General features: G+C 46.8%; 1 protein-coding gene across 1 annotated transcript in view; it reads right to left on the bottom strand.

Moving 5' to 3' along the window:
- Positions 1-14,805, bottom strand: part of JAK1 (Janus kinase 1) — a 30,920-nt gene extending 16,115 nt beyond the window's left edge. Inside the window, exons 1-9 of the mRNA XM_084265978.1 lie at positions 14,725-14,805; positions 13,753-13,951; positions 10,958-11,081; positions 6,274-6,427; positions 5,080-5,243; positions 4,186-4,528; positions 2,583-2,756; positions 1,551-1,708; positions 46-169 (exon numbers count right to left, since the gene is read on the bottom strand). Coding sequence (XP_084122104.1) covers positions 46-169; positions 1,551-1,708; positions 2,583-2,756; positions 4,186-4,528; positions 5,080-5,243; positions 6,274-6,427; positions 10,958-11,081; positions 13,753-13,951; positions 14,725-14,730 — 1,446 coding nt within the window. The 5' untranslated portion in view covers positions 14,731-14,805. The remainder of the gene's footprint in view (positions 1-45; positions 170-1,550; positions 1,709-2,582; positions 2,757-4,185; positions 4,529-5,079; positions 5,244-6,273; positions 6,428-10,957; positions 11,082-13,752; positions 13,952-14,724) is intronic.
- Positions 14,806-17,180: the final 2,375 nt, after the last annotated feature.

Genomic DNA, 17,180 nt, shown 5'->3' with positions numbered 1-17,180 from the left:
TAGCCTGGCACCAGGTTACTGCTGGGCACACCACACCTGACGTACCTCTGAGCCTTCAAAACAAGTCACAGTCATGAGAATGTGGTTGAAGTTGGTGCAGCTCCATCTCAGCACGTACATCCCCACTTCATTCCCCTCCTGTCGCAGTTTGTTGATGGCATATTCCGTGCTGAAAGAGACAGGGTACAAATGAGGCCAGGTAACAAATGAGCAGGGCACCCAAGGGCTATAGTTAGCAAATACACAGAGGAGTAACCCTGTATTTGGAACAAACACGTGGAACAGCAACTTTACCATAATTCTATTATTCTTAAAGCATGATTTAATTGTATGTACTACATTTAGCTCCAAAAGAGCAAGGGAAGTAAGTGGGTTTTTTAAGATCTTAATGTGCTGAACAGGGAAATTCTGCATCCAGCACAGGGTGCTCAGCAGGTCTCAGCCATCTGCACACTGCACCTCTGAATGCAAAAGGAAAAGCCAAGAAGGTGAGCAGAAGGGAGAATCACAAGGTTGGAAAAGACCTTTAAGATCATCAAGTCCAACCATCCCTGTCCTGTGCTGACCCAGCTCCCTGAGCACCTCATCTCCCCTCTGTTCAACACCCCCAGGGCTGGGGACTCAGCCCCTCCCTGGGCAGCCTGTGCCACAGCCCCACAACTCTGCCAGGGAAGAACTTTGCCCTCCCAGCTGAGCTGACCCTGCCCTGGGGCAGCTTGAGCCCATTGCCCCTTGTCCCATCTCCTGTCCCCTGGCTGCAGAGACCATCGCCCACCTCTCTGCACCCTCCTGGCAGGGCAGGGGAGGTGGGGAGAAGGTCTCCCCTCAGCCTCCTCTTCTCCAGGCTCAACACCCCCAGCTCCCTCAGCTGCTCCTCAGAGGATTTGCCCTCCAGCCCCTTCCCCAGCCTGGTTGCCCTTCCCTGGACTCACTCCAGCACCTCCCTGTCCTTCTGATGGTGAGGAGCCCAGAACTGGACCCAGCACTCGAGGTGCAGCCTCACCACTGCCCAGCCCAGGGGCACAATCCCCTCCCCACACCTACTGGCCACACTGTTTTTGACACAAGCCAAGATGCCATTGGCTTTCCTGGCAGCCTGGGCACACTGCTGGCTCATGTTCAGTCAGCAGCCACCCAACTCCCCCAGGTCCTTCTCTGCCTGACAGCTCTCCAGCCAGTCTCCCCCCAGGCTGTAGCACTGCCTGGGGTTGTTATGTCCCACTGTTGGGCTATTAAAACCAAGCACAAAGGCTTTCTGCCTCCCTCCAAGGCCTCTCAGGATCAGTGTAGGTACAATTCCATTCCTATCTGTTCAAGCTGACAATGACCCTGGTAACTGTTAGTGAAATTAAGCCTCAAAATATAAATGGCTTAGTTGATGTGGAGGGGAACAGTGATTTCCCACCCCCCCTCTGTATAATCATTAGAAAAAACGAGTTGTTCTACAACCTTTTGTTACCTAATGACCTCCCAAACACCACTCTGCCTCAGTGTAGTATTAGAGGGTTAATTATTCAAGTGGAAAAATAAAAAGCAAACATTTTCCTAACCAAATGGGTCCATGGCATCCATTCTTTATGTTGTGCTCAATGAGAGGGGGAGCCACATCTGTGCAGAGATAATGGTGGGCATCTGCTGTGAGTCTGAAGTATCCATCTATCAAGGATGCAAACGACAGGGCCTCATCATGGGAGGACAGTTTTAATTCCTGGAACAAAAAGGTTGGTTTAGTCACAAATTCTTACAGTTCCACTTAAAGATTTCAGGGATGTTTCAATACCCAGCAATTGTTGCATGAAGTGGCCAAAATATTGTCCAGAAAGCTATGAGAGAAACCCATATACATTTAGGAAGCCAACATGACATCCTCTATCCTCCCCACTCATCACTGGCTAGAAAGTTCTGTTCTGCAGTGTGTCTTATACTCTGCTGCAATCCTACAGGAGATGTCTGAGGCAAACTTGTGCCAGCTTTTGTGCAATACCAGAAGTTCTGGACTGGGGCAGTCATGGTGGATTTGAACCTAAGGGCACTGGCAGCTCCTTCAACCCACAGCAAGAAGAAACAGGTCTCTATAAGGAGACTCTCCTCTCCCTCCCAGGTCCTCTCTGCATTTGTGTCCTCTTTCTCTACCATCTTTGCTGAGCTCCTCTTTCTTCGTGCTGTTTTGGGCTGTCCAAGCTGTGGAGAGGAAGGCCATGGGCTGAATAGTGCATCAAGGAGGCCAACAGGCACTGGTGTAGAGAAAAAACTTGCTGCTATTCTAGTGAGGGTGAGGGAGCCCTGGGACAGGCTGCCCAGGGGGTGTGGAGTCTCCTTCTCTGGAGAGATTCCAGCCCTGACCTGTCCTAGGGACCCTGCTTTGGCAGGGGGTTGGGCCCCATGGGCTCTGGAGGCCCCTTCCACCCCCTACAATTCTCTGTGTGTGAATCTGTACAGTGCTGAGAGCAGCACATTTCCCTGTTCAATTTAAAAGTCCCCATTGAAAACACTCCTGAAGGAGCCTGTCACCCGCTGCCCAACACCACCAGGTCACTACACCTTCCAGGGGGAGGGAACACCAGCCTGGGTTTGGTTCTTACCATCCTTTTGTTGTCCTGCTTGTTAATGCTAACTGTTGACTCCTTGATAACAATGTGGGTGATTTCAGGAAAATAGGAGAAGTTGTTCCAGGTGTCTCGAATTTTGTATTTTTCTTCATCCTTTTTGGTTTTGCCATCAGACTTTTTCTTCTTCTCTTTCTCTGTCTGGACAGGCTGCAAATATATTTTGGATAAAAGTATATTAATAAACTCATATGTTATTTTTTTTAACCACAAAGTTTTCAAGCTACAGCAGAAATCCCTGCCAAATCAACACAGTCATTTTATTCCTGAATACTTTCTGCACCAAATTATAAATTCATTTACATGTATCTGTGTGTCTGTCTCACAAGTACAACTGTCTATGAGACAGTTCTCATCAGAAGAAGAGAAATTCCCTGGGTAACTCACCTCTTGGGAGGCTGGGAGTAAAGCCAGCAGCAGCACAGAGCTGAAAGGGTTCTACTGAAATCTCTAAGTCATGTACCTAAATACTCTAGATATACAAAAGCCACCTCTGCTCACACCATAGGCCTGAGTGAAATTCAGTATGCAGACCACCACAATGAACCTGAGGTCAAGAATTACTGACAATTATTAATAGCTAACTGTTTAAAAACAAGAAAAGTGTGCAGGGTAGTAGTTGAGGGTGAGCAGAGCTTCCTGGTAGTGACAGACAGGTTCTCACTGAAAGGAAAGTCTTTGGTTTAGGCATTTAAATAATCTGTAAATCAGCAGAAAAGGAGCCTTACAAGAAACAGGCTGCACTTCTTGCCAGCTTTTCTGCTCAAATATCAGTTCTTCCTTCTCTCAGCCCATCAATATTGTCATTTAAAACACAAGTTCTCCATCAGAGATAGGTTACATCTAAATGGAGTGAAGCAAAGTGCTGAAGGATAGCCATCAGCAGGGTTCACATCACCCTGGGGAACTGAGGCAAGCAGAAAGAGGTCAATTTGCTCAGGTATTGTGGAGAAAAGCTTCAAACTTATTTAATATTTATGTACACAAAGTACAGAGGAGGTGAAGCTGGAGGACCTCAATTAGCAGCACTGAAACAAGGAACAACATCTAAAATATGACTGATGTGAAAAAGCTTGGCTTTGATGTCACTCTATCATATTTTAGTCATGAAAAGTCTCTGAGTCTGAGCAAACACAGCACCTGGGGTACCACAGACAGAAAAAGCATTAACAGATTTTGATACTGAGCCAGGGCACCAGAGCAGAAGGGTCACTGTAGACATTAATCTCTCAAGGCTTGTGTCTGGGCAGGCAGATAAAGAATTATAGTCCAGCCTTCCATCTTCCCAATGAGCTGGTTGCTCACAGATACTGTGCAGTATCCATCCTTGGAAGTTTTCAAGACCAGGATGGATAAAGCCCTGAGAAACCTGGTCTGATCTCAAAGCTAACACTGAGCAGGGGGTTGGACTAGAGATCTCCTGAGGTCCTTCCAACCTGCATAATCCTATCACCCTCTGAAAGAAGTCCATTCAATGAAAAGTTGATCTGCAGTGTCTGAAGATCATGACCATTTTTTATAAGCTGTTACCCCCCTAAAAAAGTGATCCTCCAACTCCCACTTACCAAGGGATACTTACATTTGGCTTGAGCCTCCACTGAATTCCATTGTTTCCAGTCACGATGACTTCATAGAGTGGGAGGATCCCATTGTCTCCACAATTAAATCTGTTTATTTCATTCTCAGATGAAATCAACAAACAGGAAGTCTCAAAAATTTCTGCTCCATAGTATTTAGTCAAAGTCTCCATCGTTGACAAGTACTTAACCTTCAGATCACGTGAAGACACGCTGCTGTCACAAATGGTTTTGTTGTTAAACTCCTTAAGGAAATGCTTGAAAACATTGTTGATCCGAATCCTGGTTAAGAAATTCCTCTGCCTGATGGTCTTGTTCAAAGTTTCAGGAATGTAATGCTTATAGCTAGAAAGAAAAACCAGGTTAGGAGTTAATACTGCTGTCTCCTAAACTTCCAGCTCTCCAAAGCGTGCAACGGCCTTACCTGGACAGAGAACAGGATGCAGGTGGCATCAGTTTAAAGGATGAATGCCCACCAGGAATTCAAGTAACAGCCTCATCTAAAAGCTTTTTTAGTCAGATGGATACAGCCCACTCAAAGCAGTAACCCAATTTATTCTAAGTCTTCTCATGAGGTTGCCACTCAAGATCACTGCTGTTCCTGACCCGGCTCACCCAGCCTGGGTACCCCAATGGGTACCAATGGGTACCCCACACATTGGAGCTGTACCTGCAGAGACCTCACACACTCTCCACATAAGAAAAACAGAAGAAATCAGGTTTTCTAATACATTTCCCCACTGACAAGATTTGGAAGACCCACAATTGAAGAACCACTCAGCAATAGTAGTGTTGGAGCTTTTAACTCAAGGCTCTATGAGGTAAAATGCATAAAATCCCTTCTGGAAGAGAAGCCCAGAAGCCCCAACAGTGACAGAGAAGTTATTCCAACTCACCTGATATCCCTGGGAAGCTCTGGAAGCTTCACGTTTTTCTTGATGGCATAATGAGAGATTGCAAGGACAGCCATCCCCAGACACTCGTTTTCAATCTCATGAACCTCCTGATCATTCTTAGGATCCCTTATTGGTGCCAGGCCCTTCACTAAGTCATACTGACCCTTAAGAGGAAGCAGAAAAAGAGAGCTGCCAGATTTGGGTATTTGTCAGAGCCTAACTCTGAGCAATACATCACAAGATCGATATATCCCACAATCACAGGCTCTCCTTGAGGAAAGGAGGAAAAGGTGACAGTGTTTATATCAAAATACATTTAATACTCAAAGAAAATAAACTATAGAAACAGCCTTTCCTGGACTGCAAGACAGGTGGCTTCTATATATATTCTGCACATGGGTTGATTGCTCTTCATGTAGGAAATGCTCTTCTCTACACCACCCAGAAGTATGATCACAGAATCACAGGATCATAGGGGTTGGAAGGGACCCCCAGAGCCCATGGGGTCCAACCCCCTGCCCAAGCAGGGTCCCTAGGACAGGGCACACAGGGCGGCGTCCAGACAGGGCTGGAATCTCTCCAGAGAAGGAGACTCCACACCCCCTGGGCAGCCTGTCCCAGGGCTCCCTCACCCTCACTGGGAAGAAGCTCTGCATGTTGGTGCAGAACTTTCTATACTCTAACATGCAGCCATTGCCCCTTGTCCTGTCCCCACAGACACTGAAAAGGGGCTGGCCATTTCCCCCTGCATCCTATACTACAGATATTGATAAAATTAATCAGGTCCCCCCTTAGTCTTCTTCTCTGCAGGCTGAACAGCCCCAGCTCTCTCAGCCTTTCCTCCCAGGGGAGATGCTCCAGGCCCTTCAGCATCTCTGTCCCTCCTCTGGACTCTCTCCAGGAGATCCCTGGCTGGTTGATCCCAGGGAGCCCAGCACTGGACACAACACTCCAGGTGGGGCCTGGCCAGGGCAGAGCAGAGGGGGAGGATCCCCTCCTGTGACCTGCTGCCCACACTCCTCCTGATGCCCCCAGGATCCCCTCTTAGCCACCAGATACAACAGTTCTCAACACTAACATGTGCCACACATACTTTAGAAGTTTGAAAATAAATCTAAAGCAGCTTTAACTGGATCAGATATTTTCTCTGTGACTATAATGGCAGAGACACTGGGAAGGGAAGCAGCCTCTTACCTGTGCAAAGATGTATTCTAGTGAGCTGGCATCCAGTATAGGGGTTCCTTCTGGCGCCAGCTTCTTCTCATAAGAGTTCTTTGCCTTCCTTGGTGAATGCCTCCACACTGAGGGTTCATTTTCACTGGTGCCATGCCAGTTTGTGAAGTAGTATCTTGCAAGAAGAGAGGAATAAACTTTAAAAACCTCTGGGGACATCCTCCATTTACATGCATAATTTAAACTCTTAGAAAGAAAACCAGTTGGAGTCAAAATCCATCAATTCTGCCCTGAGGTTACAACCTGAAGCGTTCCACTGCTGAAACTACATCCCTGGTCTGAGGAACTGGGGAAAAATGGTGTATTACTCAAAGGTCTTCAGCCTTTCCACTCCTGGTATCTCACTTTTAACTGCCTGCCTGTCACAGTCCATGGAACACGAAGGCAGCACTTGGCTGACAGGTCCATTTCCATCACCTCCAACAGTGTTTGAGCAGTGCAAGGGTGTGAAGCCCCTATGGAGCATTAGCCAAAGCCCAGAATTGGTATCCCAAGATAAAATGGCTCAAACATGCATCGAATTGCTCTTTAAAGAGAACAGACTTTCTGTCCAGTGTTTCTGCCCATCCTTCCTTTTAAGTCCTTTTTAGTCCCCAAAAAGCATGGCTTGAGCAGGAACACCAGCACACAACAAAACCAAAACCTCCTGACTCTAAGATGCTGCAGAACTCTTTTGGTTGAAGCATAAGAAGCCAAGCAAATCCTTCCACCTCCAGGAAATGACTTCATTTCCTTATGCTCCTTTAGAAGATGAGTGATAATTAATAACTCTAATTTCTTTTTATTTTAATTTCCTGGAAATAATTATGGGCAAGGTAGTGTGTATTGTTTGCAACTGAGAGGAGAATTTTCTCCTTTCCCTGTTCAACCACACTGATTAGGACACTTCTAAGTTGGAATGAAAATGAGAAGCCCATTGTTTGAGAAACCACGTAAATAAGGACGGGGACTCTCTGCCTCAAAGAGAGCCGTGGACTTCTCGTAAGGATACACATTGGTACTGCTCCACTTTCACAATTAGAAAGAGGAGCTTTCCAATTCACAAGTCCTGCTGACAGGATGGGAAGGAGACTGCATGTTCCCCAGGTTTCAGATGCATTATCCATCCCTGAGGCAGAGAGCTTCAGCCCCGGGCTGCCCACGGGTGAGATCCCCCCGCGGGGAGGGCTGGGGAGTCAGCCCAACCTGGGGTCACCCTGGGATGGAGCACTTGACCTGTCTGATCTGACCAAGGAGCAGTGGAAATGCTGGAAGCAGACCTGCCATTCTTCACCCATAACAGTTCCAACAGTCCTTCTTTCCAGAGCTTCCAGAAGTCCATGTACTGTGTCCCTCCTGCCAATAAACACTGCTACCCCTGGCTTCAGCACAGCCCAGCTCTGCAAGAGTTAAACTCCTCCGTCAGCTGCTGTGCTAATTACTCCAGGATATTACAAAACACTGTGGTTTCTTATGTTGTGGGCTGTTGTAGGGTGGTGGTGGGGTTTTTTTCTTTTAAACTTGAGGCAAGTGAAAGAAAAATAGGGCTAGTTACAGAAAAAGCAAGTCCTCTCCACACTGGATGGGGAAAGGAGGAGGAGGAAGGGGAGAGGAGGAGGAGGATGGGAAGTCCACACAATAAGAAATTAAACCTAAAGCTATCAGCAGTGGGAGAAAAATCAAACATCTAAAAGAGTCTGAAACTATTTGGTCACAAGCCTTCATTTTCTATCTGTAACTTGAATAGGACAAGACTACATCCCACCTACTGATGGAAGGAGACTTCAGGCTTGAGGTTGTAACCCTCAAAAATTATTTAGTCTCTAAATGATTCCATGCAGTCTAATACACCATATGACTAAGTAAGCCAAGGCCATTTTCCCTTTCCAAAAGGAATTCAGCCTCTTGCAGAGCTCAGAATAAACAATATTCATCTAGAGAACAGTTTCACAATCCTGTATTGCTCATTTTTCAGTCCCCAGCCCTGCTCTCCGTTCAGATGTCCAAGCCAAGACACACAATGGATGAGAAATGAAAGGAAAACAGCACTTCACCAACACAATGTTCTTAGGGGGACAGGAATCCTCAGGTTTTAGTGCTTAAGTCTCTTCTTAAATGCACATGAAGTTATTTTAGATAGGTATTATTGGCCCAAAGCAGGCCAGTTTTCATGCATGAGGTACATCTGACAAAAGAGACACCCCTGCCAAGCTTCAAATCCCAACTCCAAAGTTTAAAAAAAAATAAACCACCAGAACTGGTTTATAAAAAGCAGATTATATTTTTAAAAAGCCTGGTTTTAAAAGCAGGGCATTTCCCAGCTCTGTTCTATAAAATGGGAGAACAGAAACATTTCCAGACCAGAAAATTCAATGCAGAATAATTCTGCCCATATACCAAAACCACAAGTGAGTTACAGACAGCCAAGGGGCATTGAAAAGAGGGAGCTGCTCTTCAGGCTGCTTGAAAGGAGGTGTAACCCCTGTGCAGATAAGGTGCAGCAGGAACCAGAGTACCTGGAGAGAGCTCTGATCATCCACCCAAGGCAGAAACACATAAGCACCAACACAGTGGAAATGATTTTTAAAGAACTGAGTGAAAACCAGCATCATACTTCAAACTGGGGAACTAAACTCCCAACAGCATCAATTTACCACCTTCCCTTACTGAGAAAAGCAGAGCAGGACAAGACAAAGACCTTCAGTATCAGGGGAAAACGCCCCAGGTTCATATTATAGTGAGAAATTGTTTTATCACCCAGTGTCTGGTTAAGCTGGCTGATCCCTTGCAGCAAGCAAGGGCTCCTCATGCTCAGTGAGAGGCCACTAGAGTCCATGGAGCTTCTTTTAGGGAGTCACTCAATTCCATTACTGCACTGTGCTTATCTGCCAAACTCAATCCCAGCTGTTTAAGGCTGAGATTAGCCAAGATTAAGTCATTAATACCAGTAACAGACTGCATAAAAGAAAAAGGACTATAATATCCTCTCCCTCTTCTAAAAACAGCTGTTGGTATCACTGTTACTTGACAAATAAAGATTTTTTTGTTAACTGCATCCTTTTTTTTTTCCTCATACAAGTGAATCCAACAGTTCCAGCCTGGCACAACTGTTAAGCAAAACCAAACCAGCTCACAGTTCAAAGATCCCAGTTTCAGAGCTCTCCCTTTTGCCTCTGCATAAGCACAGTGGTTATTAAGTCTCTAATAAGCCTGGAAAACACTTTGGATGCACAACCTGGGGTTTGCACATGGCAGTTCTCTCATCAGTGTCTACAGGTGGTACTCAGGTTGTCCAAGGACAGCTTACCAGGGAAAGACATTAAAATGCATAGGGCTATACTGCCACTTCAAGCTTTTTTCTCTGGTTTACAGCCCAAACTGACCATCAACAGGAGTATTACAGCTTAAGGCAGAGAGGGAATACTACACAGAAGATTATTTTCTTACAGTTGGACCTTGAAGAATCTACAAAAACAATCTGTGGAGTTGCTTTAGAAAGGGGGGTAGAGCTTCTGGGCTAATTTTTCCTGGAAGCCAAGCTTATTCCCTATATTCTTCTCCTCCATCATAAACTTGAAGCTGATATTGACACAAGAAGCAAAGTCAGGGTAAAAAAATCCAAGAAAGAAGGCAGTACAATGAGCAGAATTAGATTTCCATGGAATCCTAAAAGGAGGACATCCTTCCTGTGACAGTGCTTAACAGCTGCCAGTGTTGCTGCTTCTGTTTTCCAGCCCCAGAAATCTCAACAGGCTACAGGCTGCATTTTAAGAATGTCACCTGAAGTTCAGCTGGGTGGTACCCATTGGATAAAGATCCCAGCAACAGTGATTTCATTTCTGATCACTCCCAGTCCACCATACACCCCTCCCAGCAAGGTCACAGATTGCCCCACCATCCTAGAGGAGAATTTCAAGAGCAGGAGCAGGTTGTGCTTTGGCAACAGGAAAATTCACATTGACTTCAGCAGCACAGTTCACATCAAACCCTTCAAGTGGGAATTGGAACAAGCAAAATACTGATGTAATAAATCAACGTTTTTGAGGCTTTTTTACCTCCAGCTTTGTGCACACAGGTTTTTGTGGTTTTTCAACTTCTGGAGGTTTTTTCAAGGTTATATCACAGAATCATAGAATGGTCTGGGTTGGAAAGGACCCCAAGGATCACAGAGCTCCAACCCCCTGCCACAGGCAGGGACACCAACCTCCAGGCCTGGAGCTACACAAGGTTGCCCAGGGCCTCAGCCAACCTGGTCTTGAACACCCCCAGGGATGGGGCACCCACCCCCTCTCTGGGCAGCCCCTTCCAGCCCCTCACCACTCTCTCTGCAAACAACTTCCCCCTAATCTCTCCTCTCCCCCTTCCCTCCTCCAGCTTCACTCCAGCCCCCTTGTCCTGCCAGTCTCTGCCCTTTAACAAGCTGATTCCCCTCCTGTTCCTGGGGTCCCTTCAGGGGCTGGGAGGCTGCAGTGAGGTTCCCCCACAAGCAAGCTGAAAAAAAAATCAGGAGCCATTTTAAGCCTTTCCTGTTAATCTCTCATCTCTGGTGTGAAAAGCAAGCTGCTGCTTTTGGTTTTGCTTTCCTGCTTCTTCAGTGAGGTCAGCAGTAGGAGTAAGAGCATCTGCATACAGCTAAGGGATCATTTTTCAGACGTTCTCCACTTACCTCATTCGATAATGGAGCTGGTGTGATGTTTTGTCATCTATCTTGAAGACTTTGTTTGGTGCATACCAGAGCCTTTTGCTTTCATCATACAGTGCAAAGAGATTATGGCACAGGGGAGAGATGGCTGTCAGAGGAAAGCAAAGAGGGTATGAATCATGAGGGCACAACACATACACCCCCCTCAAAAATACAAACACATGAAGCAAATAGCTGACCTTGAATAACAGACCACAAGAAGAAATTAATGGTGGGATTAGTTTAAAGCAAACATTAAGAAAGTCGTGGTTAGAGGGGAACTGGAAACTCTGCATTGATTCACTCCACTGTATTTATTATGTATTTAATAGTGTATTGTTTCAGCTGTTAACTGAATGTTGAACTTCTTCTGAATTGCTAATTTTGCCAAAGGTCTGAACTTAAAATGACTTCAAAACCTGCCCTTTTCCCAGATCACAGCAATGGGGATTTTAGCATAACCAGTACCCCAACTCTGCACTCAACTTCAGTAACAGATTTTACTCCCACAGCTGAAAGAGAAGGTTTTCCTGAGATGATCAGGAGGTTGGAGTGAGATGAGCAGAATCCCTTCCTCATTAGCAAACTAGCAGAAAGTGTAACGTGCTTGTTCTCCAATCTTTGCTCATTCAACAAAGGGGTTTCTGACAAAGAGCAGACTTTGACTTGTATATCTAGGCTGACCTGCTTCAACCTTTGCATTTACATCATCCCAGAGGAGAACAGGCTACAGCACGTCTGCAGCTCTGCTGCTGTCTGAACTCTTTGCTTCAGTTTCCAGCTCAAGAGGTGGCAGAATGGATTTGCCAGAGCTCTGGTGAGGCAAACAGCTCTGGTTGTTGGGGCCTGCAGAAGTCAGGGAAGCCATTTCTACTCTGAACTGGGGAGAGGGAGCAGATGGGAACAGGGTGGAACTATCAGAAATAGTGTGGCCAGTAGGTCTGGGGAGGGGATTGTGCCCCTGAACTGGGCACTGGTGAGGCTGCACCTCGAGTGCTGGGTCCAGTTCTGGGCTCCTCACCATCAGAAGGACATGGAGGTCCTGGAGCGAGTCCAGAGAAGGGCAACCAGGCTGGGGAAGGGGCTGGAGGGCAAATCCTCTGAGGAGCATCTGAGGGAGCTGGGGGTGTTGAGCCTGGAGAAGAGGAGGCTGAGGGGAGCCCTTCTCCCCACCTCCCCTGCCCTGCCAGGAGGGTGCAGAGAGGTGGGCGATGGTCTCTGCAGCCAGGGGACAGGAGATGGGACAAGGGGCAATGGGCTCAAGCTGCCCCAGGGCAGGGTCAGCTCAGCTGGGAGGGCAAAGTTCTTCCCTGGCAGAGTTGTGGGGCTGTGGCACAGGCTGCCCAGGGAGGGGGCTGAGTCCCCAGCCCTGGGGGTGTTTAACAGAGGGGAGATGAGGTGCTCAGGGAGCTGGGGCAGCACAGGACAGGGACAGTTGGACTCCATGGGCTTAAAGGGCTTTTCCAACCTGGTGACTCTGTGAATAAAAACCTGGAAAGCCTAATTGCCAAGTTCAGGGAAGGTGGGGTGGGGCAGCCACTGCCTTCTGCAGGTCAAGTATGTGGATGTCATCAGTGCTTGCTGAAATGAGTAAGGCTTTTGTCCTTCACTACCACATACCAAGCACTCAGTGCAAAGCAAGAGAAGGCAGAAAGAACTTCCCTTAAGGAAAGCTCACTGAATTATTTCTTCCAAGGTTTCAAACTTCCAAAAGAAATTACTGGGAGCAGTTGTGCAGCACGTGGGTTCACACCCATACAGAGAGCAGCAGGTCACAGCTCTTCCATGCCAACATAAACAGGGAGGTTTAAGTACTCCTCACTTTCATTACAACTATTCAAAAAAAGCCAGGACTGCTTATTTGATGAGGTTTGCCTCTCAGATTCCCATCATTCCTGCCCTTCCAACGGAAGGGATGCAAATGAACTGAAGGGAACCCAGTGTTACAGGAATCAAGGTGACAGAGAAAAAGAAAACCTTTAGAAGCTGCAGGAAAACTTCTGCCCAGTCGCCCTGTTTATACAGCCAGATTCACCCCTCAGTACCAGGTGAATATATCTGGTGTTCCACAATGCTGCAGAACACAAAATTAGGATGGGGAGGAGGGGGAAATGAAATTTGGAAACGGATATACAGAAGTACACTGTATATACAGATTAACTCCACTGATTCTAGTAGAATTACAGTATTTTTTTCCCAAATATTTTGCTGAGTCAAGGACTGCAGCAGCAAAGCAAGAAAGAAATCTTCATTGTTTCTGTGTTACCACAACTATACACAGTTCAGTTAGCCTTAACTGCTGAATTATTAATGCTGTTGATATTGTAACACTCTCCTTTCAAAGAAGTGTCAGGTAATAGAAAACAAAACCTGGAAAAATATCAAATGGGTTCTCAGAAGTAGTGATTTTTTTTCTCATTAGCCCTCTCCAAAACGTTTTAGAACGTGGGACAGGTCTTGACAGACTTACTGACTAGTGTACAAGGTAAAAGAGCTTTGAGTTAGCTTATCTGTATATTATGTTTCCTCTTCTCCTGAAAGAAGCCTAATCCTATCCCACCAAAATGAATAAAAATCAGTACCTGTCACCAGGGAGAGAGATCATGACTTTACAGGAACCTTTTACAAGAGCCTCTTCCCCTCCAGGCAGTTTAAAACAACAGACCCTTGGCAAAAGGTTTCCATCCTAAACTGTGTAACATGGATTTCTTCTACAAGCCCTGACTTTGGATAGCAACAGGCCTGACCCCTGAGAGCTGCTGGAAGATCAGGATACTCACAGCACTTCTTGGCAGCTTTAATGCACAGCTCCTCCGAGGTGTACTCGCCGCTGGTGTAACAGATGGGAGTTTTATCTTGCAGGTAGAAAAGTATTTCTAAACCCTGGTGCTGAGCCTCTGGGTTTACTTCACTCTTCTTTGTGCTCCTCATTTTTGCACAGAAAGCCATGGCTTTGCAATCTTCTTTTACGTTTAGATACTGAAAGTGGAAGGAGAAGAGTTAAGTGAAATATGAAGAAGGATTTGAGTGCACGTTGGGAACCCAACTGTTCAAAATCAGGACTCTTCACAAGTGAGGGGGGGAAAAGTGAAATGCCAAGGATTATGCTGTTTCTGGTAACTCTGCTCCAAAGAATTCCCTTCTCTTCTGGTGGTTCCACAACTGTTCAAGAAGGTTTCTCTTCTTACTGTAAGGATGTGAAAGTTATTCCTGCTTGAAGCACCTAACTGGCTGAAAAACAATACTGGAGGCTGGGTAATATAAACTGTACAATTTATATTTCCTTTAAAAAACATAAAAAAGTTAGCTTCTATTTTTACAATCTCCTTAACAGCTAAATATCTCTGACAGTTTTCTCCCCTCTTATCCCTTTGTTTTTTAAACTCTGGATACTTAATGTGTCACAGTGAAATGGGCTTTACTGGAGTTATTTTTTTATTCTTCCTTCTCTAAGGAAAGGGAAGCACTAAGTGGGTTTAATGCAATAGCTTTCAGACTGCCAAGAATGCATACAAGACAGCTCTGACTCAAGAGGGAAAAAAAAGGAGTTGCATTTTATACCCAGTGCTTAAATAGAAAGAGCAGAAAGGAAAGAAATGAACACCCAGTCCAGGTATTACGGGGTCTGTGTTCACCTTTTACTAAGCTTTAACTCAATTAATCCCAAAAGCCCAAACCACCAAATCTCTAGTTTATGAATTAATCCTCCCCACCGAAAAGCAAACAAAAGCAAACCTCAAAAGCCAACCCACCTGCATTTATGTGACTGTCTGAGCCTCTGCACGACTGAAATCGGTGATCTTCACACCCTCCGAGAGCAGCGTGACTCTGGCTGGGAAGAGGAGGAGCAAAAAGGAACTGTCAGGAATGGCTTTGTACAGTTTGAGGCACCAAATCTACAGCCAGGCTGGCAAAATGCCACTGGCAATCCAAAGAAGTGTTTAATTCATGGAACCAAGACCCTGGTGTAGTCTCAACCGAAGACAGTCATAGCAAGCATCACAGAATCACAGACTCACAGACTGGTCTGGGTTGGAAGGGACCCCAAGGATCCCAGAGCTCCAACCCCCTGCCACAGGCAGGGACACCAACCTCCAGGCCTGGAGCTACACAAGGTTGCCCAGGGCCCCAGCCAACCTGGCCTTAACACCTCCAAGAAGAGGTCAGAGAAGCTGTGGCTGCCCCTGGACCCCTGGCAGCCTGGATTATCTCTGGTGACTGGGATAGACCCCAAGGGAACAGCGTGAAGCTGCGCCAGGGGAGGTTTAGGTTGGATGTCAGGAAGAGGTTCTGTGCTGAGAGAGGGGTCAGGCGCTGGCACAGGCTCCCCAGGGAAGGGGTCACAGCCCTGAGCTGGGCTGAGGGCAAGAAACATCTGGACGATGCCCTCGGTCCCTCCTCTGACTTGACTGGGCCTGTGTGGAGCCAGGAGTGGGACTGGATGGTCCTTATGGATCCCTTCCAACTCAGGAGATTCTGGGATTCAAAGCCAGGTTGGATGAGGCTCTGGGCACCCTGGGCTAGTGGAGGGTGTCCCTGCTCATGGCAGGGCTGGTACCTAGGGGAGCTTTGAGGTCTCTTCCCATCCAAACCAGCCTGGAGTTGTATGATACTTATGGGGAGGTAGGTTGGTTCTTCTCAAGACACCACTTGGTAACTCCGTAACTCGAACACTGATGCCTTACAAAGAGTTTTCTCTGGTAATTGAAAACCCTGACCACCACATACACACATACCTGTCCTCTTCCACCCAGAGCAGCTCCACCAGCCCGGGAGGGAGAGCCCATCCCCAACCCTGTGCACCACCAGCAGAGGGGGACAACGATCCATCCTTCACACATGGGTCGCCAAATCCGTGACCTCAGGTCCACACGGGCACAAACCCAAACCCAGGCCACCACCACTGCCAAAACTAACATCCAGTTTCTCTGGATGAGGTCAATGGAGAGACCTGGAGCACATGTCCAGGTGGGCTCATACACAGGTGAAGCCCTCACAAAATCCTGGTATCACGGAGATGGGAAGTTAAGAGCAGGGAGAGGCAACCTCCTCAAAATTTGGTTGTTTCTGGTTTGGCTGTTAAGACTTAATAAAATACTGTTAAGGCTTAATAAAATAAGACTTAAAATATGTGGTGGGCAATAGTATTTGGTAAAAACTCAAGTTCTTGCCTACAACTTGCCAGAGCCAGGACATAACCACAGAATCATGGAATGGTTTGGGTTGGAAAGGACCTTCAAGACCATCTAGTTCCAAACCCCTTAGACCTCCTTAATAAAAGCAGAGTGGTTCAAGCCCAATAGACCCAGCATTTCTAAGGAAAAAACTCAAATCATAGAATCATAGAACAGCATGGGTTGGAAGAGACCCCAAGGATCACAGAGTTCCAACCCCCCAAATGTACAACAGTATTTGTTAAATAACCCCTTTAAACTTTTGTACCCCTCAAAACTCAAGGGAAGAAAAGGCAGAGGCATAAATTAAATACTTTAGAAACTATTTGCAACTCTTCCCTGAGCCAGAAGGAAGAAGTTCATCTGCTGTCACGGAAGGAGCAGCCCAGAAAAGCCCGCTGGGCTCCGAAGCCTCCTCTGAAGCTGGGGCATCTGCACCTGGCCCTGCCAAGAGTCCCACTCAACAGAAACACCACGAAACACAAAGAGCTTCTCTTGAATAAGGAAACAGAGGACACAACTGTCAGCTTCAAGATGTCAGATACCAACAGAAACTGGCTACGAGCCCCACCAGGCATTTTTAAGGGAACTTCTCAGTAGGGTTCCAGCGAGGCCACAAACAGCGCTCAGGCTCCCTGTATGAGCAGGAAAGGATCTGGTGGGTTCTTTACCCCAGCTCATTCTCAGTGGGACACGTTTAATTTCTCCCAGCAGAACTGCAGCAATTTCCAAGAGGAGAGGCAAGGAGGAGGAGATGGAAGCTGAGCTGCCATGCCTGTCAGGAGAACTGCCCTCGGCTGCCCGCATGTGCCGCCTGCCCCGGCTGGACCTGCAACCCCTATTTGCCATTCAGGAAGCGTTTTGATAGGCAAAGGGATGCCATAAATCCACACAGGTTTTGAGAAGAAAATCCCCAGGATGCATCCACACTTAACCCAAGGTGAATCTGCCCATGGAGACCTGCTGGGATTTAAAAGACAAGTTTTGCTTCCTGCTTCTTTTGGGGAGTTTTGGCAGGAAAACAAGACTCCGGG

Source organism: Gallinula chloropus, assembly GCF_964237585.1.
Source record: "Gallinula chloropus genome assembly, chromosome: 6".
NCBI lineage: Eukaryota > Metazoa > Chordata > Aves > Gruiformes > Rallidae > Gallinula > Gallinula chloropus.
Note: the sequence above shows the minus strand (reverse complement) of the source record. Positions and strands in the feature narration are given on the sequence as shown.